At 38.1% G+C, this 23,571-nt stretch overlaps 1 protein-coding gene across 1 annotated transcript in view; it reads left to right on the forward strand.

Moving 5' to 3' along the window:
- foxo1a (forkhead box O1 a) overlaps positions 1–19,007 on the forward strand; it is a 35,193-nt gene extending 16,186 nt beyond the window's left edge. Inside the window, exons 2-4 of the mRNA XM_083548389.1 lie at positions 12,597–12,788; positions 13,007–14,211; positions 14,576–19,007. Of these exons, the coding sequence (XP_083404515.1) occupies positions 12,597–12,788; positions 13,007–14,209 (1,395 nt within the window). The 3' untranslated portion in view covers positions 14,210–14,211; positions 14,576–19,007. The remainder of the gene's footprint in view (positions 1–12,596; positions 12,789–13,006; positions 14,212–14,575) is intronic.
- Positions 19,008–23,571: the final 4,564 nt, after the last annotated feature.

Genomic DNA, 23,571 nt, shown 5'->3' on the forward strand with positions numbered 1-23,571 from the left:
TATCAGCGCTAGCCAGCGCTTCCTGTGCGGATACAATGGAGGAGGAAGTCTGCTAATAGCACAGCTCCTGGCTGCTTTGCCGTACTCTCTTGTTCTTTGCCCCCTAACCCACACCCAAGCTGGGTTCATTCCTGCCCAAATGCCACAGAGGGGCCCCTCGAAGAGTCACTGAGTGCATAAGCTCTAATAAGCCACAGAGAGCAAACTAATATAAAATACACACCAAAGGATAATCACAGCATGAGTATGGGGTATATAAGATTGAAAGGTTCATGCTTTTTGAGCAATTAGCTTCAGACTGGATATGAACAACTATACTGGCAGGAGAATTTACACAAATACATGCACTGATCATGAAAATCAGTTAGATCAGAAAAACACTTGTGTTCTATGAGAGCTTCCGATGTTGCGTTACTTTATAGGCTGCAATTGGTATCACTGGAATGAGTTTGATAATGCAGGTTTATATCACTTTAAATAACTTATTTATTCCAACTGCACACACATTTATTGTTTTGTGAAACTCATAAGCTCATGTGAATGACTTCATCATGTAATGCTAATAATACTAGATATTAAATTATGACAAAAGAAAAGTCTACTGTGTAACAGGAGTTGCAATGCAGTGGCTAAGCTGCATTACTGGAAGATTTTAGTCACAGATTAGTCATTAATTGTTAGATTTCTTTTCACTGTGCCATTTTAAAACGTAGTTTTTCATTCTCATTCTTAAAAAAACCCTTTTAAAGTAAGCATTAAAGAAATCCTCGACTGATTGTTATTCTTATCTATAATGTTTTTAGAGTGTATGGAAACTAAAAGTACTCCAATTAAGAGACAATTATAATATAATACATTATTGGAGTCTAGAGGCAGTTGTTTAAAATACATGATTATAAAATAAAATAAAAAAGAAAACCATAACGGGTACTCTAAAAACAAAGATCTCAGGATGAGAGAGACTTGTGAGAACATCTCACTAAAATTTTAGTGTACTGTAGCGATACAGTGAACAGTAAGTTACAGCTTTGTTGTATTTACATGTGATTAGACTGAAAAACTACACTGGTAACATAATTAACTTACAATGTAGTGCCATCGCTGAAATGACTGCTACAGATGTAAAAATGTACTTTTACTGACTGCCCCAATAACTGCCCTTAGACTTCCTTTATCAGAGAGTTTTGCCTGAATGTCTTCTATTCTTGTCTTTATTTATTACAAGATACATGTGAAAATTCTTGTCCATTGAACAAATGTTAAAAATGTCTGTTGATTTGGATGGTGTGTCTTGGTGGTGCGGTGGGTAGAGCTGCTGCCTCATAGCTCCAGGGTCTATGGTTTGATCCTGAACTTCAGTGTGGAGTTGTTTATGTTCTCCTCGTGCCTGGTCTCCTAAAAACATAGCACTAGAAGGCCATTTTTGATTGAGTGTATGTGCATTCTGCCCCGGGAATAAGCTCTGGATTCACCGCACCCTTGACCAGAATAAATTTGTACCCTTAAATGACTGACTGATTTACTTGCATAAACACATGGAAAATATAAGTGTTTATCTTGAAGAAATAGCGTGAGTCCACTCAGCAGAGCCGAGCAGGCTTACAGACTAAACACTGGCTTGTAATAATTGTTGGCAAATGTTTATCATTAATGACTGATGGATGTGTGTATTATACAGGCTGTGAAAGAAGAATCAGATTTAAATTCATGTTTGTGTGGAAAGACAAAAATTTTATAAGAAAAGACAAAATGGGACTGAAGGAGATTTCAGCGTTTACATTTTAGAAGGAAGACACTGGAGTTTTTGTCTTTTTTTTTTCACCCACAATCTGTGCATGTGAAAAACGGTCCATTAGCACGAGAGATTCTCATTACCGTGTAACTCTTAGCATGTTGAGGAGTATGAGGTCAGTGGTGTGACACGAGCACTTTTTTCCAGGAAACAAGAGCAGGAGAGCAAATTGGATTGAGGATCTCCACACTGAGCGCTCTGTCTAACGGGCCTCTACTCATTCGTAATTCAGTTTGCCAGCACTAACGCAACTGCGAGACTCAAGGACTCTTTTGTGACCAGCGGCAACACGAGCGCCTGATCAGCTGGTCCCTGTAAGTGTGTGCATGTGTGCGTGTGTGTGTGTGTGTGTGTGTGTGTGTGTGTGTGTGTGTGTGTGTGTGTGTGTGTGTAAGAGGGGAAGAAAAACCCCTGATAAACACTTTCTGACTCTGCATGGAAAATCCATTATTATAAGAAACCTGAAAGCAATCTATTTCATCTAAAAAAAAAAAAAAAACATTTGCATCCATAGTTTGTATATTTTGATTATCAGCACTATTTCAAACACAAGATAGTACTTACTGGACTTAAAAGTAAAGGAAAAAATAAAAAATTTACATGGTTCTGTTTTGCATATTAGGTCCACTTACTGTTTTGGGACTTGATACTGACCTGCCTCGTTTCCTGAGCTGTGATACCTTGGCAACGCGTTGTCGGTTGCCAGGTATTTCAATATTGCAGTGATAGTTTTCTGCTGAAGCCGCTTATTATGAATTGAGCCATGTAAACAGGACGGCACGTCAGACGCGCGAGAGCTTCCCGTCCGTGCTTTTACTCAAGCAGACATTCATAGGACTTCGTATTGACTTTCCAAAAGTAGGCCAGCGTGCTTTGCCATAACTAATCCCCAGCCCCACCACATCCCTTCCTCAATTCTTCATTGGGCAAGATAACCTATCAGAGTGTAAACACAGGAAATCAGTAGAGGCTTAAGGAGCTGCTATTGTCCCCTCTGAGCCTTCCCGTTTCGCAGTTATTAGACTTCGCTTCCATCGCAACCTTTCCTTGTTATGGCATGTTTTATTGTTGTGGGTGAATTGCTTACGTTTGTTTAGGACATTTGAAATGTTGTGGTAGCGACTGTGGTTAGAGGCTTTAATTGTGCTTACTGAACAGCTCATATCATTATTCCTGAGAGTGGTCTAATGAGTATTCTACAATTGTATACTTTCTCTTATGTCCTTTTAACTTTGTAATCAAAATAGCAATATCGATATTGCTAATCAGACTTTTTTCACATTCTGTTTTTATATCTGAAATGATATGTACTAGAAAAAAATAACCTCAAGGATCATCTTAGATTCATGCCATATCCCCACTTTTAACCTGAACCCTCTCGATAGAACTGGCAAACTGCTAAATTTTATTTTTATCCAAAGTGCCTTCCACGTGAAACAGGTTACAACCCAAGTGTTAGTATTTTTGCTCAAGGGCCCCCACAGGAGTCTCTATAAATCTTAACAGAACATTTTAATCACTAGTTCAAATCTAGAGTCACCACTGCTTCTAAAAAAAAAAGTGTGTTGTTCGGAGATTGTTTCTGTCCCAGGACTGTCAGCTGCAAACCTGTAGAGGACAGAAGGAACAGGAAGTACACAGCAGGAAGTGTTGAAGCGCAGTGGGTCTGCCGCAGGTGCAAATTTAGGAGTAGGTTATTTCTGTATTAGAGTGATCTTACATATACAGCTGGAGGGGGGAATTGCACAATTCTGACTCAGATACCACTGACTTATACTATGTGTGATGATTTATCAAACCACAATAACCCTTGTGATTATTCATGTGCTTATAATGTGGCATAAATGACACGAATGGACGAATCGATAGTAGGCTTGATTCCATATTTCACAATTAAGATTTCATGACGACATACATCAGAGTTTGAGTTTATTCCTGAAACTGGTAATCGTAGTCATTGTCACCACTTAAAATGCACAATCCATGCGTATAACCCAGTGTGCATTTCTGTGTCTAAGGGACTTCCTTGCTTCTCAGCACAAAAGGACTTTCATTTCTGCTAGGGCATAAAGCACGTCATTTCTGCTCATGAAAGTTTCGGAAAAAGAGAAGCTGAATATATTATTATTCATTTTTACAGTCAGATGAAATTCTGTGTAACAGAGACTTCCATGCAATCATTTTTAATGAGGATTGATGCATGATACTATGATACATATTTCTCTTAGAAACTGTGACTTTAACAGACAAGAACAGTTCTAAGAAAGAAACATTGGTCGAACTGCGATGACACGGCTGCTGCGAAGTGCCATGCTGTCATCAAGCCTCTGCACATGTCATAGCAAGTCACATGATTGGCCATGTGGGGGGCATAACAGACCATAGAAGTGGCAAGATAATTGAACATAATGACTAGCTTTTTCATTTCAAAGTTGCAGACGAGAGCAAAGTTGGGCCGTAGGAACAGCAGCAGTGCTAAAGTTGCAGCAAAGCCGGTTGTACAAAATGCAGCATTAAGGGTTTGAAGTGTACTCTTCTCGTCAAGAAGAAATGTAAATGCTACGTTTTTTAATCCTTTGTTTTCTTACCTGACTTTACCTCCTGTAAGTGCTGCAAGCTATACTTAGGGTGTTAGACTGCTAGAAACCTGCTGCGCTAGTGATGGGGTAATGACAGGTCTGGGCTGTCTCTCAGTCTGCTGCTAACCACACGTGCATGCACACACACACACACACACACACACACACACACACACACACACACACACACACACACACACACACACACACACACACACACACACACACACACTCAGGCATACATACACACACAAGCACATACAGACACATATATACAAAGACACGCACGCCAATCTGTCAACAGATGGCTCCCCAACCAGACATGACCTAACACGAGCTCGGTGCTGCTTTGCCACGGACTGTGTGAACCGGTCTTGGTGTCCCTGTTACGCTTTGTCTCCCTGGGGAAGTTCTGTAGAAGGACCTAGTTTTCGGGGGATTTTTTTTTCCTTTGACAGGCTTGAATACATGTCTCACCACCACCTTACGGTTTGACTGTAACCTCTTTCACGAGGGCGTGAAACCTGCTTTGAAGTCCTCTCCTGTAATTGTATGCTTTCTTTTTTTTCTCAATCTACTCCGACGCCTAAACATCAAGTGCATATTGGAAATGGAACCCCCCCCCCCCTTTTTTTTTTTTTTTTTTTTTTTTTTTATTTAGTCCCTTTACAGAAAAAAAAAGCTCTAATGTGGCCTTGATTGCTGACTCAAACCAGCTCCTGCTCCTCTTCATTTTAAATTCTCTCTGGGGAATTTTTTCTTTTTCTTTTTTTCAAACCAAAGAGCCCGATGTGGTGTTTGAGATCTTTTAAAGAAATGAGCGATTAACTTGGCCAAGTCTAGTCTGCAGGCTTCTTTAGACCTCAGAGAAATAGAGAGATAGAGGGGGGGTGGAGAAAACACTAATGCCTTTCAGCCTCCTTGGACTGAAAGAAAGTAAGAGAGGGAAAGGGGATAACTGCACACTATGTCCTTGGCATGGACAGTCCCAATCCTCTGACCTCCAGCTGTTCATGGAGAATATACGTATACACATACACACACACACACACACACACACACACACACACACACTTCTAATGCAGTACAGTACATGCATGCCACAGGTGACATGGTTTATATAATGAAACCACTTAATTTACAGAATTATAATCAAATCAATAAACATATATCTAATTCAAAACATATTATCTTCTATCTTTCTTACAGGACAAAACAAATAACTCATATTCTTATAAAAAAAAATCTGCCTCTTGTAAAATAACACTGTTTTTAATTTTTACAAAAAATTTTTTTTTATTTTGTTTTTAATGTAGTAAATTTTTACAAAAGAATTTCACAATTGTGAATTGGCAAGTCCCAATCACATGCAATTTGTCCCTAATCGCACAATAATGGCAAACATTGCAGTGTCAGCTAACATACGTGCAAGAGACATGTCACTTTGTCCGAAGTGCTGCTTGTGCAACATCACAGGGTAGATGAACAAGCTTCAAATGCTAATATCTGAATACATGAGCTCACAGACTTAAACAATTGGTTACTCTCCTTTTGATATTGTCAATTTGGCCTTATTTTTTTCAACTGAAAAAGTGTGCATTCAAGAGCTGGTTCTCAGTCAGTGCTGGACGATTTTGACTGATCACAATGTTTACAGTTTGATCAGTCGTCCAATTGAAGGTGGAATAGACCATTTCTTACTATATGTCTTTGCACACCTTTCTTACGTTTTTCAAGCTATATAGTTTGAGCTATAAAGTTTGTCTTGACTCTCTGTTGAAGACCATATCGATAGAAGAGAGTTGATATGCTCCCTTCATAGACCACTGCTAAGCTACTTTTCCATACAATTATGTCTTTTTTCTTTTGCAGTAGTTACTGGAGATGCATGGTAGCTAAAAACCAGCACAGTTGTTGTTCCTGGTGATGGTACATTTCCACACCCCTGCACCTCACCCATACCATGACACATTCATTGCTGGGGTTCCAGTCCTGCAAGTTACTAGGGCCAGGGAGGAATTTATTTTTCCAGCCAGGAACCACTGGTTTGAGAACTAGCACAGGCGAGGAACCTGCCCAGGAACTGTGTCGGTTGAAAAGCGGCACCTGTTTTCCCCCATAATGCGCTTTGCTTAGTCAGGTAAGAACACAGCATATGTACATGGGTGTGCTAGGTTTGTCTGAGAGAGGTTCTCTCGGTCCAGTTGAAATATTATTCTAGCACAAATAAATTGTAGTGAGAAAGTGATTCGACTTGACTGCATGAAGTGAACTAAAATTGTTGTTGATTATGCATTGCTGGGAGAACTACTACATAAATTCAAGCTACTAAGTCAAGCCACAAAATGCATACTGGGCCAATGGACTGAGCTGCAGCACTGCAGAAATTCAATATGTTCTAGATATTTGGAATGACAGTCATAAAACAAAATAAAATAAGAATAAAAGCTGGTCATGATACACAGAGAGTTTTGAAGTGTTAATATACTTTTCTGATCATTGTGTGCCATGTTCTCAATGGACGGGTGATTTTTGTGATTTCTGTGCATACCTGGTGAAGGTTCATGTACCTTTCTCCATTGCTGTATTTATAGCCAATGAAAGAGTTTTATTTGCACAATTTCAGCCTTACATGCCAACCAACCAGAACCAGTGTTTTATGTTTTTTGATTGTTTTTGCCCTTTGATTTAGGCTTGGCAAATACCTTTAGGTCTCACCCTTGAAATCTGTAAAACAATTTACATGAAACAAAATTACATAGAAGGACAATGTGAGAGCTATAGTGAGAGGTGAGCACTTATACTATTTCTTTCTTCATCATCTTAAATCTGCCAAAATCTAACCACATCCACTGGGGTTTTTTTAAGGTTCCAATGAGATCAGGTTGATTTATCAGTAAATTAAATGAATATTTGTCCACAATCTTTAATTAAAATGTAGGTCAGAGTTAAAAGACATTATTATATTCTGATGATCTCACAATGCATTCATGGGAAAATTATATTAAATAATTATATTTATCAATATTATCATGTCGCATTACATTTCTCCACTCTCCACCCTTAGCTATTAACACTTCACTTTTCGCATTACAGGAGGAAAACGATATGGTTTTCATTTCACATCACATTAAAAAAACACAGCTGTACACAATTTGACTGGCTGTTGCGCTGGACTGCATAACATGTTTTCCTTCTGCATGTGAAAAAGAAGGGAAGTGCAATGAGCCATTCTAGACTGTACTTTTGTACATGGGTTTTTCGTGAGGACTTGTGATGGACTCCAGGCCATTGTGTGTGCTCTCTTGCCAGTAAGTGTAAGCGCTGCTGGCACTGGAGCCAAAACAGAAGGCTGATGGGGTGGGAGCACAGCAGACATCCCACCCCCCCTCCCAAAATGGCAGGGCTTGCCGCTGATCGCTGCGGGCTGGCATTCCAGTCCTTTTTACTCACACACATCTACACACTGACCTGCAACCACTGTTTCCTGAAAGACAGGAATTAAGGCTGGCTTCCTGTGACAGTCCTCTTTCATGTGGTCACTTCCTGGTGTTTGACTGTTGCTATTGAACCCTGGATTCATACACAGCTGGTCTGAGAGACTCTTACTATTTTACAACCAATTATAATCAGCTCAAAACTTTCTAGAAGCAGGTTTACTGTAATTAGGTATTAATAGTACAATATGACACTATAAAGATTGTGTCCAAAGCATTCTGTTTAAAAAGAAATACTTTCCCTGCATGCACACTGTAGATAAGAAAAAAGTGTTATTTAATGGTGCAGTTGTAAATAAAGCAGCTTTATCTCTGCACAACTGACACTTTGGCCTTTATTCATCAAAGTTGCTTTTATTTAGATCATAAAAATTCCACCTACAATATCAGTATAGGTTTTATTGTCTTTGCCATATCTGTATGATCAAAAACATTTGTACAACTGTACATGCAGTCAAATCATTATTATTTGCAGCCTTAATAATACTAGTGATGTTACTAATAGACATAAGTGACAGGCTGGAGTTCTACAGTTCTGAAGAAAAATTCTATTTTACTATACTATTTATTATGCTATAGGATATAAGTTATGGCATTTTAAGAAAGAGCATCTCACATAGTTTAAACAATATATTTATGACAGGAATAGAGTTGTAATATTAGGAATGAAAAAAGTCATTCGTCTTTATTTTTAAATTTCAGACTAGGGCATTTTGTGTTCTTATGTAGATGAAGGAAGCATTTTGTTTATATAGAGCAGAAGCCGATTTACTGATCCTCCTTATGTCCTCACTTATTTTGTTTACCTACAGCAGTTTCACGAATCAGTCGTGAAACAAATCATATGTCGTCCTCGGCATTCAAGCCTGTTCTTGCTTCTACATCGCTTCGCTGAATATGGCCCATTGTGCTGTAATTCACCAGTAACATTCTGTTAAATTTGCTCCATTTGTGTTGTGTCGTTGTATTGTTATGGTATTCTTGGAATGGTGGGACTGATGCAAAGCTGAGATTAGAGTGTCTCCACAGCACAACAACCATGCGGTTTAGTAACCTTGCTCAAGAATGTGGATTGGGACAATGCAGAATCCCATGTTCTTCGTTTCCTAAGAGATTGTACCCCAGCAGCCTAGCCATGATTGTGTTTGAACTTTGAACACAGTGATGAGCTGAAATGCTGAGGTTCCTGTCTTCAGTTACTGCTAATTCATAACCTATTGTCCTAACAGGAAGAGGGATTCCACTAAAGGGCAACATCAAACAAATTGATGATCCTTGATAGGATTATTATTATTATGATTAAGATTAAGATGATGATTTATTATTATTTTCATTATTATTATCATTATCATTATTATTATTATTATTATTATTATTATTATTATAATTATTATTATTGTTATTATTATTATTATTGTTATATTAATTATTATTATTTTGTCATCCAAAATGCAGGGAAACCAACATACACTTAATAGCAGTATGAAAACCTGGTGTTCCATTAGTTCAAGCTCAGTTAAAAAGCCTACTTACATACACAACCCAAAGCAGGAAACTGGTCTTCTCTGAGTATGACCACACTGTAGACACACTCTTTTGCCAAAATCTTCTCACACAGCACACAAAGTTCTGCCTTGGTATTTCCCCCTTGTCGTCTTTTCATGAGCAACAGGCCATACACAGGCTGACAGGAGACATTTCAATTCCATCTCAAATCTTATCATTACAATAATTACATGATCTCTCAGCAGCAGATTGGTTTCAAATTATGGTAATTTAGTTGTAAATTTGTGTAGAGCTTATAAATTTTTACAGTACAAGCACAAAATAGGTACACATCTGGGTTTGTGTTTACCCAAGAACCAAAATAAAAACTGTCCTTCTGATGGAGTAATGCCTCATAAGGTGTTGGGTAATATGTGTGTGTGTGTGTGTGTGTGTGTGTGTGTGTGTGTGTGTGTGTGTGTGTGTGTGTGTGTGTGTGTGTGTGTGCACACGAGTGTTAGATTTGGATAGACTTTGGAGTGTTGTGGCCAGCCTCCTTCCTTCAGTCCTGCTGATATATGACGGTCACAGGACGCTCTGGCGTCTGGCTCAAATTCGCAATCATTCTCTAAAACACACACACACACACACACACACACACACACACACACACACACACACACACACACTCACACACACACACACACACACACACACACACACACACACACACACACACAACACACACACACACACACACACACACACACACACACAAAATAATGAATATATTTAAAAAGGAAATTTCTCTTATGGTAATTGCCTGTAATGCTATTATTGATGGCCAAGTATTAACAAGTTGGATATTTAAATAATTTGTTCTTTGTTACATGTTTTTTAAGACTCATGTCAATTTGTACTAACTGCATATTTTAGTTATTGACATCCGTAAACATTAGGAAACACAACTGTTGCTTAACAGAAAAACAGCAATATTAGCCAAACACAGCACTAATGTTGATAGTTAAGTAGCTTGTCTGGCTAATGTTACCTTTACGGAAAACCTGTACGGAGTTTTCGATTTTATAGCAGATGCCAAAGTTTGCTAAACTAGACTACATGCAATCACAGCATCTAATTATATTGCTAGTATTTGCTAGTAGGAGAGCTAGCTATGATTTTGAACACAAAAGTAGCTAAGATTGCTAGCAAGCTAGCTAGCATACTAACGTTTGTGTATTTTAAACCTTTTGACAGCTTTGCTTGCAAGTTCCTTAAAATCATAACTAAAAGCGTGCCAGTAACTCTAACTCCATCTGTTGTTGTCTTTGAAACCCAGGCATGTTATCCCAGATATCTAATGTCTTTGTGCTATTATTAAATTCCAATGAACTTTTTTTTTAAACAAGCTGAACGACACACCAAATACACACATCTGGCCGCCTTTGTGTATTTAGTTTGTATTTAGGTGTATTTCTCTCTCTCTCTCTCTCTCTCTCTCTCTCTCTCTCTCTCTCTCTCTCTCTCTCTCTCTCTCTCTCTCTCTCTCTCTCTCTCTCTCTCTCTCTCTCTCTCTCTCTCTCCCTCCCTCTCCCTCTTTCTCCATCTCTCTCTCCTCTATTTTTGTTTTTCAGTGATGCAGTTCTGGTGGCTATATTTAAAAAATACTAAACATATATTTCACGAGGTGTTTTGTTTTATACACTGCACACACTGTTTCAAACAGAAACACAAACACACCCCCACCCCACACACACACACACACACACACACACACACACACACACACACACACACACACACAAACAGACACTCACACACACACACACACACACACACACACACACACACACACACACACACACACACACACACACACACATACAGGCAGTTTCAAGGGCCAGCACTTGAAAAAATGCCCAGTTTTTGTTTAACTTTATGAGAAATAGCTCTAATCATGAATATTACTGTGACGGCAGCTCAAGTAATACCTGTCTCCAACCGTCTGAATATTTACCTGTGCTGTGAGACTGTTTTCCTGCTGTGCAGCTATTGTGAGATAATAGAGCCCAATAAAAGTGAGGGTTCTACTTTCTGTAAAAGCACTTCATGGATTTTGATAATCAACTACTGACCCTTTAAGGGTGTTGCTTAGGATGTACAGTATGTTAGGTTACTATTGATGCATTGTGCTGCTGTGTGTTGTTTTTTTCTGATAAATGCATTTGTGTGTGACTGGTAAAGTGGACAAAATATTAGAAGCAGTTTTACTCTTTCTCCAGGCAGAAATATGTGTCCAATATTTGACTGACCACAGCACTATGGCAGATCCATTTATTCTTTCTTGCAGTTCTATCAGCCTTGTGATGTGTAAACCAGCAGATTAATTTAATGTAGGCTTTTATGGAACTGGCCACTAATAACTATTTATTAACAGAAGGTCACCTCAGAGCAGCTGTTCATTGCAGTAGAAGCATCCAGTACAAGTGTGGCTCTCAAAGTGGGGTCTGCAATGCCCCAGAAGTCAGTGACGCAAAGCCAGGAAGTCTACAATTTCTCTTTTTATGTTTTTAAATAACATGACAGCTCAATAACTATTCACTACTAATAAAGTCAAGATATGATACAAAACATTGCAACTCTTTAGGCCCTGTGTAAAAAAATAATGATGCACATTTGCCTAGTGACTTGATATATGATGTTCATGTGTTATGATCATTAGACGGTTTGTGGAAATTTCCTGCAACACTGGAAGGGGTCGCTGACTACAATGTGTCTTCATGCAAGCCTAAAGATTATAAGAATACATCCATTTTTTTTTGCTAATTTCAACAGGATGAAACAATTATAGGCTAATATGCAAAATTTGCAGCTGTATTTTACTGTACCTCCCTGGACAGCTTTGTGATTGTAAATAAACAGTCCAGAATGCTTTACTGATATTTATATCAGTTTATAAAAAAGCATATTGTAATGTATTTTTAAGGTTGTTTCTAAAATATTTTTATCTAAAGTACATTAAATGATATGTGACCTAGTCCTCTGGGAACCTTGGTGAACAGACAGAAGGATTTTAAGTGGAATTGTAGACCACATATGAAAGGAAAGGTCAAAAGCATGAGGATGAATAGAAAACAGCTGCTATGCGGATTTGCACTGTGGTGATATACCATCAGAACAAAATTTTACTGGAAAAAGGGCAAGGGTGGTCATAACACTCTCTCCCTCATCCCTCTTTTTCAGAACTCGATCCGGCACAACCTGTCTCTGCATAGTCGCTTTGTGAGAGTGCAGAATGAGGGGACAGGGAAAAGCTCGTGGTGGATGCTTAACCCAGAGGGTGGTAAGAATGGCAAGTCACCTCGTCGTCGTGCCGCCTCCATGGATAACACTGGCAAGTTTGCAAAGAGTAGAGGGCGTGCAGCCAAGAAAAAGGTATGCTGGCAAAGACTGTATTCACCCACTTCCTCACATCAGCTGTCATTTATTCCTACCCTGAATCACTGAGTTAAAATTTGACTCATATTTTGGAACTGTTTAAACCTACAAAGTCTTCACGCATATTCAACTTAACGGTAACTACGGTATGTTAAACTGGTCAACAAGCTGAAATTAAGCCTTCAAATCAATTTACCCACTTTTTATCCCTGCAGCTGGCCCTTCAGGGTGGTCCTGATGCTGGTGCTGATAGCCCGGGCTCACAATATAGCAAGTGGCCTGGCAGCCCCAACTCACACAGCAATGATGACTTGGAGCCCTGGACAACTTTTCGCCCTCGCACCAGCTCCAACGCCAGCACGGTGAGCGGACGTCTTTCACCCTTCGTGCCCGAGCAGGATGACCTGACTGACTCAGAAATGCACATGGTCTACTCGGGCCCTGGCTCATCCTCCAAAATGACCTCAACTCTACCGAGCCTTTCGGAGATGACCAGTTCTTTGGGCCATGGCAGCACAGAGAATGTTATGGAGAACCTTCTGGACAATCTCAACCTGCTCTCGCCAAATAACCCAGGATCAGCTGGGGGGCCCAGTTCAAGCTCCAATCAATCATCTCCCTCCTCTCTTCTACAGAGCAGCCCTGGATATGCACCATATAGCAACCAGCAACCTCAACAAGACTACCGCAAATGCTTGTATGGCCAGCCCAGCATGGGAAACCTGTCCTCTATGTCCATGCAGACTCTGGAGAGCAAGCCCTCTTTTCCAGCTTCTTCTGGATCCATGGGGCAGTATAACTGCCCAGCAGGACTGCTTAAGGAGCTCCTGACCTCAGATTCAGACCCACATACAGACCTGATTCCTTCTGTAGACACTGTGGTCTCCCAGTCGGTAGGCAGAGGAGGACGCATGTTGCCTCCTTATGGTAGTGGGCGAGCCGAACTAATGGGGGGTGGGGCTTCCCATGGCCACGTTCTGTCTCACTCTCACAGTATGCATGGCCAGGCACCACCTACCTCTGTGGCTCTGAATGGGCGTCCAATACATCCTATGACCAACATGAGCCATGGAGGACGTATTGGGTCCATCAAGTCAGCTATGCAGATGCAATATGGGGCTTCGGGTCACATGGCAGGAGGAAGTGGGGCAGGAGGGGGAGGACTCCCATTCTGCAACATCAATGGAAATGGCTATGGCCCTGGACCTAGCCTGCCACCCATTCAGCACATGGAAAAGCTGCCCAGCGACTTAGATGGCATGCCTGTGGAGCGCTTCGAGTGTGACATGGAGTCTATTCTTCATGACACACTAATGGACGGGGATACGCTGGACTTTAACTTTGACTCCATGGCAAACCAGCCAGGGTTCCCTCCACATGGGGTCAAGACCACTACTCACAGCTGGGTGTCTGGTTAAAGGTACATAAACATGTACACATAGTTCAATTATGATTACCAACTAGCCTTTATTTCTTACAGTCAATCCAACCGCATCTGTTTAAATGACATTTTCATGGGGCAGAGTAAGAGTAGCAAATTTCTGGGGAAAATGTTAAATAAAAGTAATGAAACTGGATTCCATTGAAATAAAATTTTTTGTATTCTGTTACTTTGACAGAATGTATTTTTATTATATATAGATCATTTAAAAAATACAACCTTGGTTTTACATATACACAGAATACAGGTGAAGGTGGAATTTTAGCTCAATATCTAAAGAAATTTTAGTTAGTCCTTTGATTGACAGTGGATTAATGGATTTTTTTTTGTTTTCTCTTTTTAGGTAATACCTTTCTGCTCATCAGATTGGAGAGTAAGAGCCCAAAGAGGCTATTATGACCCATTCAAGCTATTCTCTCTTCTCTTGCTTCTCATCACGGACATTCTCCTGCTTTTGCCCTGCTCAGCCATGGCTGTGATATGACTGCACATTGCCAAGGACGTTTGTTCGGTGGGGAGCTGAAGGAGGAAGCTCCTGCTCCAGCATTGCAATGCGCCTTCAAACCAAGTGCCAAACCAGGTGCCTGTGCTCCTTAGCCAAATCAAATGTGCTTTATTTTGCTGCCTTCTTCTCGCTACAGGGAACCAGTGGTCAAATCAGGGCAAAGACGGTGAGGTTCACAACTGAGACTCATACTTTAAACTGCAACGTGCATACATTTATGCAACTACAGAACATCCTGGTTATCAGAACAATCAAATTCTCCACTAAATTCACACTGTGATCGGGTGACATCCTAAATTAAGGCACCTATTTTTTTTAAATTTATGCTTTTTCTCTTCACCAGCCCTTAAATTGGCCATTGCATGGTGATGTATACTTTTTCTCTACAAGTCTAGCATGCTGTTAGAGTCCAAACTGCTGGCTTTTGCTTTCTAATGTCTACATGCAGTGCTTAATTCCATAGACAGCTCAAAGCTAACCTGATTGGGAAAAAGAACTGGATTCTGAAGATGAGTGTATATAGTTTTATCTGTAGAAGGTCCATTTCTTGGCAGGACCTGGAAGAAGTTTAGGAAAAAAAAACTGTCTGCCTAAATGGACTGTGTTACATGAATTATTACAACACTTTCTATTTTCTCCTCAATTTGTTTGAATCACAGCAGACTTACTTCGTTTTTAACAAGTATGTTGTGATCATGTCATGTACAGAGCGTTTACACAAAGAATTCAGCAATCAGGGCAGCAGATTTAGTGTTTTGTGAATTGAGAGAAGCTGGATCTGACACTTGACATTTCGGTTGGCTCATTCTCACTCATAACTGTACACCTTTCTACATTTCCTGTAAATAGACGGTAAATATATATGGCAGAAGTATAAAGTTGACGCGTTTTGAGTTTTTTCTTTTTTTTCCAAATCATGTTATTGATTTTGTGTATGGTTGGCTTTAGCTAAAGTTAGATTAAGCTTGTACAATGCATTTTAACAGTGTTTTGGGGTCCTTAAAGGACAGGTCCACCCATTTTGCAAAGTTTCTTTAGGTGTTTGTATCCTGGAAGCTCTCATATTGGGGCAATGTGTATACTCTGATGGCCCTTTGAGCTCTATTAATCAATTGTATATGGAATATACTGCAATCCTAAAATGCTATGGTTTAATAGTATACCAGTGACCAGTCTTTACCCTGTAGACTCTCATTATTTGATTTATCATGGCAGAAATTTTTACAAATTGTTGGACATGTCCTTTAACATTTCTCATGCGGTCCCTCACACAGGAGTTCTGTTTGTAGTTAAAAAACTACAGCGCAGATGGGCTCTTATGGACCACCATCTGTGCATGCAGAAAAGCTACAGACCTCTGCCTTTAAAAAAAAGTGTAGGGAAATGTATTTATTTATTAGCGTGAAGGAGAATAGACGTGGTTGAGTCACGTCACAGATTACAAGTCAGTTCTATCTATCTATCTATCTATCTATCTATCTATCTATCTATCTATCTATCTATCTATCTATCTATCTATGTTTTTATCTCTCTCTTTTTATTTTTCTCTCTTTCTCTCTCTCTGTCTCTCTCTCTGTCTCTCTTTCTCTTACTCTCCATTTACTGATATCAAAAAATGGAGAGAAATAAAATAGATCCAGTGCCTGCCTTTTTTCTTCCATTTCTTTCCCTCTTTCCTTTTCAGCTGACCTGCCTCGCTATCCTTGTACAACCATCATAAAACCCATTAGCCTTCACTTTGTTTTGTTTAGTTTGGCTACCATGCTATTCACTTTGTACACTGTACAAAACTCTTTCAAAATTATTGATACCTGCCCAGGTTTAAGAAAACTGAGATGTCTTGTCTTTGGAAAATTTATAATATATCAAGTTATACACAGTAGGTATTCTTATTTCAACTTAGTTAGGCTTATATTAGTTTATTTCATTTGTTTTTTTTGTTTGTTTTTTTTTTAGTTTAATTATTGGCTGAAACTGAGGTCAATAAGGACGCCAATTGTTCTGACTAAACTGAAATTCCTGAAAAACTGGAAGTCTTAGTTCTGGCACATCCGAAGACTTGCTGTATGTGTCACTAAAAAGTGCATAAAACTGCATGTGTTACATGTGTTCTAGTGGATCAAAGGTAGCAGTGTTCCTTCTGTCTAAGTTTAATAATTAAATATTCAATAGATTTAATTAACTGATATCTGGTTGACTGCTATGGAAGAGAAACACGTTTTTAATACGACAAAAACAAGTATAATGTTTTTTCACCGACCGTCAATTTTTCTGTCTGTGTAAACATGAAATGATGCACAGATTGGCATGCAGTGTCACTCCTAATCTAAAATGTGCTTTTAAGGTTTAGTGATTATAGTATGTAGCGAGCTTAATATCTGACTACCTGCCCTTTCCAATGTCTTTATCTTGCACATACATTTCTCCATCAGACTATTTCCAGAAATGGATTTCTTTCAGATTTTTCAAACTGACTTTTTGTGATCAAAATCTGTATCAAATAGCCAAACGTGATTTCACCAATCACATCCTGGCATCTCGATAACACAAACAGTTATTCTCAGTATCACTTCATGATTCCAACTCCTAGCATGTCATCTTTCCAGGATCAGCTTTAGAGAAATATTGAATTAATTATTAAAAGCATTTAAACAGAAATACCATTTAAAATCAGGCCTACATGGGAAACATAATTCAATTATTGACCACAGTGATTATAATGATCACACATTTTTATATTTTTTGCACAATTTACTCAATCTTAAAACTTCTAAAGTTCCATTTGTACAAGGATAGTGTTTCTCTCTCTCTCTCTCTCTCTCTCTCTCTCTCTCTCTCTCTCTTTATCTCTTAATGGGTGTATGTCTCTCTCTCTCTCTATATATATATATATATATATATATATATATATATATATATATATATATATATATATATATATATATATTTTTTTAATGATAATTCTTTTATTTTTGCCTCAGAATACTAGAAAATCAAGACTTGGCCGAGTCAGAGACAAGCTTATTCTGAAGCATGGTAACTAAACAGTGTTCTGTGGAAATGTTGAGCGTACCGCATAAGCATATCACTGAAAGACTTGAATCTGCTTGAATCTTGTCCTGCGGCTGAACCCTAGGATAATGACATATGTTACAACGATACACTTCAGAGCTGTTTTAACATTTTGTGAAAGCATCGATATTTTGAAGTGATATGCAGTAACTTCTCCTCAAATGTAAAACAGCTGATGTGTCACAGAAATACTATAAAAATAATGTCATTTGATTTCTTTACATGAGGTTCGCATTTAAACGACTGCCACATATCTATTCTAGAAAGGATCTATTAACCAATGAGCTATACTTCTTGTGCAGGCTGCTCTTCAAAAAGAGGACTACAACATAGAAAACGTCTGCTAATATTAATGGATAAATCATAAAACAATATTTTAGATATGAGCAAGCTGACTTGTATTGTATATGCTCTGTTACTTTTTGCAAATGCTTACATCTATGCATTCTTGTACTTCATTTATTACTTTTTGTTACATTCGGTTTGTTTTTACTGATGACAATATGTATATGTACTATGGGCTTGTGGAGAAATAATGATGTTATGGGAAAAAAAAATATGAAGTATTTAGAAAGTAGATTTACATGTAAAGCTTTTTTTGTAAACTGACTCTTGTTTATTCTTGTATTTTTCAGCAGTTTTTAAATTAAATATAGAAATAATAGAAAAAAAATCATAAAATTGCTAAATTAAAAAAAGTCAATTTGATAAAGATTAATGATTAATTTGTGTATTCAGATTAAAGTTTGGACCAACTTTTATAGAAGAGACTCTATTAATTATGAGATGTTGCACTTTCATAGAGAAACAAAGCAGTGAAGATGAAATGTGACCTATTTTGAAACAAACTGTTACATTTCTTAACTTATGTACAGAAATTCACAATTAAAAAACAAAAGAAATTCTATATCTCAATGTGCAATCAATGTATGTATAAATAATAAATCTATATACAAGAGAAAATGCTATTGTTTGGAGATCATTATGCTGACATTTCCTTACTGATATTGATATGTCTGTTTTACTTTGAGATTGTTGGCAGTAAGTGACTGTCTTTTAGCCAAACAATTTGTACAGTGTGAGTCTCTCAAATTTACTTTTTTTCCTGATGTGCTTGTATTACAATACAACAACCAGAATATGTTGCTGCTGTATGAAGCCATATATGTATATAAATGATCTTAAAACAAGAAAAGAATCTGGTGTGAATTGTGTTTTAATTTAGAACTGAGGTAGTTATAGGGGGACATTTTTCAATACCAGGGGATAGCAGTTGTTGTTTTTTCTTCATTTCTTTTTTTTTTTTCAATAAATTGTCAGATGTGTATCACCTGCTTGTGTTTCCTCTGCTTAAGCGACATTAGCCTGAATTACAGTTCATAACTATTATTTATTTTTCTGTTTTAAGAAGCGCAGGGTTGTCTGAGGTCATTGGTTCACATGTCCACACACACAGTACATAAGATTATGAGAACTCAGTTTAAAGCGTATAGATTAGATGAAAAACAAGCTGTAAATATGTGGAAAGCTTAAGGTACACCAAGCTTTACTTATAAACATGAACTTAATTGTTTAAGCTTGATGTATAATGCTAGGACAGGTTTACTAACACCAACAAATTCGTTTTAAAATGCATTTAATACGTTCAAATCCTAGCAATTGTAGGTACGGTTAAGTTTTAGAGATCCTAAACCAATGTTGTACTTAAGACTATTTCCAATGGTTTAAGATGACATGGTCAAGTGATCTCACTTCAGAAATGCTCAATAAGCTATCAAAAATAATCAGCCAAAGTTGGAAATTTAAGGAAGTGATGCAAGCCATTTTACTGTGTATGCACGATGAACCCAGTCACCTCTTCACAGACTTCATGTCCTTTTGACCTGTGCTCTGGCTCTCTCCTGATGTGGAGATACAATCATCTGATAACTTCAAAGCCAGACAGCAGTGGGCAGAGCAGTCATGAGAAAAGCTTTGGGCTTACTAAGCCCTCACTTTTCAATAGCGCAGAAAGCCGGCAGGGAGAAAACTATGTGCAGATCTGGCACTTCTTGTTCCTCTCTCTCCTCCAAGTCTGGCTATAGAGTTTCTCTTATGACTTTGGCTTCCAGCTGGGGCCTCGAAGTTGGAACAATACCAAGCTGGAGCCCAGGCTTTCCTGCCTCACAAACGTAAAGCCAGTAATTCTTGGCCCACTGGCCAAAACTATGAAATGACTCTATATCCCTTAAGATCCTTGAATGGAAGGTGAAAATGCTCTGAAATGGCTCAAACCCCAAAGCAGTTCAGCTGAGGTCTCGGCTGCAGCTGGGAAAAGGACAGGTGGAAGTGCTGAACGCTGAGTGAGAGCTGGCATTCATTTCTCATCCTCATAATTCCCCCGAGTTAAACTTTTTTATTTTTTTTTTTGGTCTAGTGGTGTGGCCCAATGTTCCCTTTAAACAGCGTGTGTTGACAGAGGCGAGAGAGCAGGGAGGGAGGGGTGCATCTCTCCCCTGGAGGCTGCTTATGAGCAGACTCCTGAGGAATTCACTGCTCTGTGTGTGTGTGTGTGTGTGTGTGTGTGTGTGTGTGTGTGTGTGTGTGTGTGTGTGTGTGTGGCTACGGTGGACAGCAGCCAAAAGCATATGCCACCTTTGCATTCTCCCAGCAGAACGGCAAAAAAAGGCGGGTGAAGGCTACATCCGGACAAATACCAACACTTATTTTCCATCGCTTTCACCAACATTTTTTGTGTGTTTTTCATTTAGAAATAAAGTAAGAAAATAATAGATATTTTTTTATATAAGTTCAAAAATATTTTATCTGTATTTTTTTTATCCCAAATGTTTTTTTTTCCTACTGACAATCAAATCTACTCATCATGTAATATTTATGTATGCACCCTCTCTCTTTGAGGACAAATGTTTCGTCCCTGTCTCCCAGTCGAATGCTCGTGTAAATGAGCCGCAATGGGGCTGAAAACAGAGGGTCTAACACCTCGTGCTGCTTCTATCTAGGGAACAAACCTGATAGGAACAGACTCAAAGGAAACACTGAGGGGATTTCTTCCATTTTATATGCTTTAATGATGCAGGTTATCTGTACATCTCTTTATGCTCAGTTCTGTAGTGTTTAAAAGGCCAGAAAATTAAGACAGTCAGGTAGGAATTAGCATTACCATGTTCACAAGTGAACCTTTCATTAGTTCACACTTTATGTGACACTACAAGACACAGTTTTAAGTTGGTAGCAAAATGTTTATCATGAAAACAGTAGTGTGAGAAAGACTTATTATATAAATTACATAAAGTATTACTGTAGCTGCATACTTTTCTTTTTTTTTTATTTATCTGTTTTTAATCATTACATCAGTCCAAAACCATTAATCTTGTTAACATATTTACTAGTGCAATGTCTAATGTTAAGCAAACGCTACCAATTAGCAATGATTGTTGTGTCATGATGCTTTCAGGAAACTAAACCAAGAAAGTTTTTTATACCACTGAAAAAGAGTTCAAATGTAACCAATGCCTTTAATATATCTAACATCACTTGCTTATGAGGTGATAGTCTTTGACAGGATGTGGTGTGGTGGCTGAAATTGAGTCGATTCTACCCCACTAACTGAAGAGATTTCAAATCACTGAAGCTTCACACAAAGTGAACATGACCAGAAAAACCATGGGCCCATATGGCAGGGGGAGAAAATGCATTCTCTGCAAAAAGAGAAGCAGATGTAGCGAGTTTGTTAGGGGAGAGATGGCATAGCGTCTCACGCTGGCATAGTGAATGCTGTCCTGAGATGACTCTTCTGTGAAGTTGTGTGGAGAGAAGCAGAGCTGAAGAAAACTTTGTGCTATATGCATGATATCCAGCTAAGTGTAAGCCAGGTCATCCAAAAAACACTGGAAATGACTAAGTACTTGAAAAAAAAATAGGAAAACTACCAGTGATGAGCTATAATGTGCCAATGCAATTGGAAATGAATTTGGAATGAGGTATGAGAGGAAGTAATCAAATAAAGAATTAAATTATGTCTAAAAACATTTTATACTCTGGATTCTGAACTAAGTTGGAAGATGGATTTGACTACTTAAGTTAATACGTTAGAAAGTATGTATGCATATAGAGTTAGTATGCATATAGTAACAGTACTCCAGCACTAACATAAAGCACTTTTCTGATGTTACAGCACATATGAATTGTGGCCTCACTGCTCCCCACAAATGGGTTTCATTAGCATAGCCTTATGTCATTCTGCTAAGCATTAAGCATGGGAGAAATAAAGGCTATGTGGGGGGAAAGGCCCTCTCTCTTTTTTCACAGCAAATACAAAGAGACACACAGCACTAAATCAGTCTGTAGAAGAGATCCTCCCACACAAAATACAACACCTTCTTACATGATTGTAAGTCCTGAGGTGCTCCTTCACAAAGAGGATTTGTTTGTTAAGCACCTCCCATAGATGCATGATCTGATTGTAGAAGCATTTGACAGTGGACAGGAGTCGGCATGAGCATCAGACCAGACCATTAACTATGGACCTCTTTTTATTCACCACTTGTCCTATGTACTCTTGGTACTGTAGGTACTAACCACTTCCTACCGGGAACAACCCAGACCTGCTGCTTTGGAAATGTTCAGCTTCAGCAAAGAGCAGTGAAATTTCAAGACTTATTCTGAGTGAAAGGAATACTGAACCAGCATAGGTACCATACTATACTTCAGAGCCATTTAATATCATCTTGAGTGCGGCTAAACAGAGCCAACTTTACCATAGAACAAGGCAATGACCCGAAGCATACGTCTAAGCTCTGTAAGCATTATTTAGAAAGCAAACATTCAGCTGGAGAGTTATCTATGATGGAATGGCCTGCCCAGTCACCACACCTGGGGATGAACTGGATCGTAAGGTCAGAAAGAAATGCTGAAAGTTTGGATAAACTAATTGTCAAAGTGTGTAAAGCTGTAATTAATACTAGAGGATTTTTTAATGGAATAATGTTTTAATTCTGTTGATTTGTACATTTGTTTGTTCAAAAGTAAATGTACAAACCTTTAAATGACCTTGTTTGTTGCAGGTTAACAAAAGGAACATATGTCCTATGTAATATGTCTCTCAATATCTCAAGAATGAAAAATTAGGTAGGCTTTTGACAGGCAAAAATATTGTAATATTCTAATTATAAATATATAAATGTAAATATATTCATATAAGCATAATTAGATAGATAGATAGATAGATAGATAGATAGATAGATAGATAGATAGATAGATAGATAGATAGATAGATAGATAGATAGATAGATAGATAGATAGATAGATAGATAGATAGATAGATAGATAGATAGATAGATAGATAGATAGATAGAAATACCTTTCAGTGCTTGTCAAAAGTTAGATGAAAGTCCATGAATGAAAAAAAAAAGAAGAACTTGAACTGAAGAAGAAAAAGCTAACATGTGTCCAAATGTTTGATTAATAGTGTTTTTGTGTGTAATTGTAGAACCTTTACTCAGTTCATTTGTTTTTATTGCAATATTAGTATTAAATGACACATATTCCACTCTCACTCACTGATCTATCAACATGAAGGAAAGTAAAAGACTCAAATAATAAAAACATTATATATATATATATATATATATATATATATATATATATATATATATATATATATATATATATATATATATATATATATATATAGGATAATAATTAAGAAGATTTAAACAGATGGCGATGCGTTAATGCTGGTTAGAAAATAATAAATGTGATGA

The sequence above is a fragment of the Silurus aristotelis genome (genome assembly GCF_946808225.1).
Source record: "Silurus aristotelis genome assembly, chromosome: 8".
Taxonomy (NCBI): Eukaryota; Metazoa; Chordata; class Actinopteri; order Siluriformes; family Siluridae; genus Silurus; species Silurus aristotelis.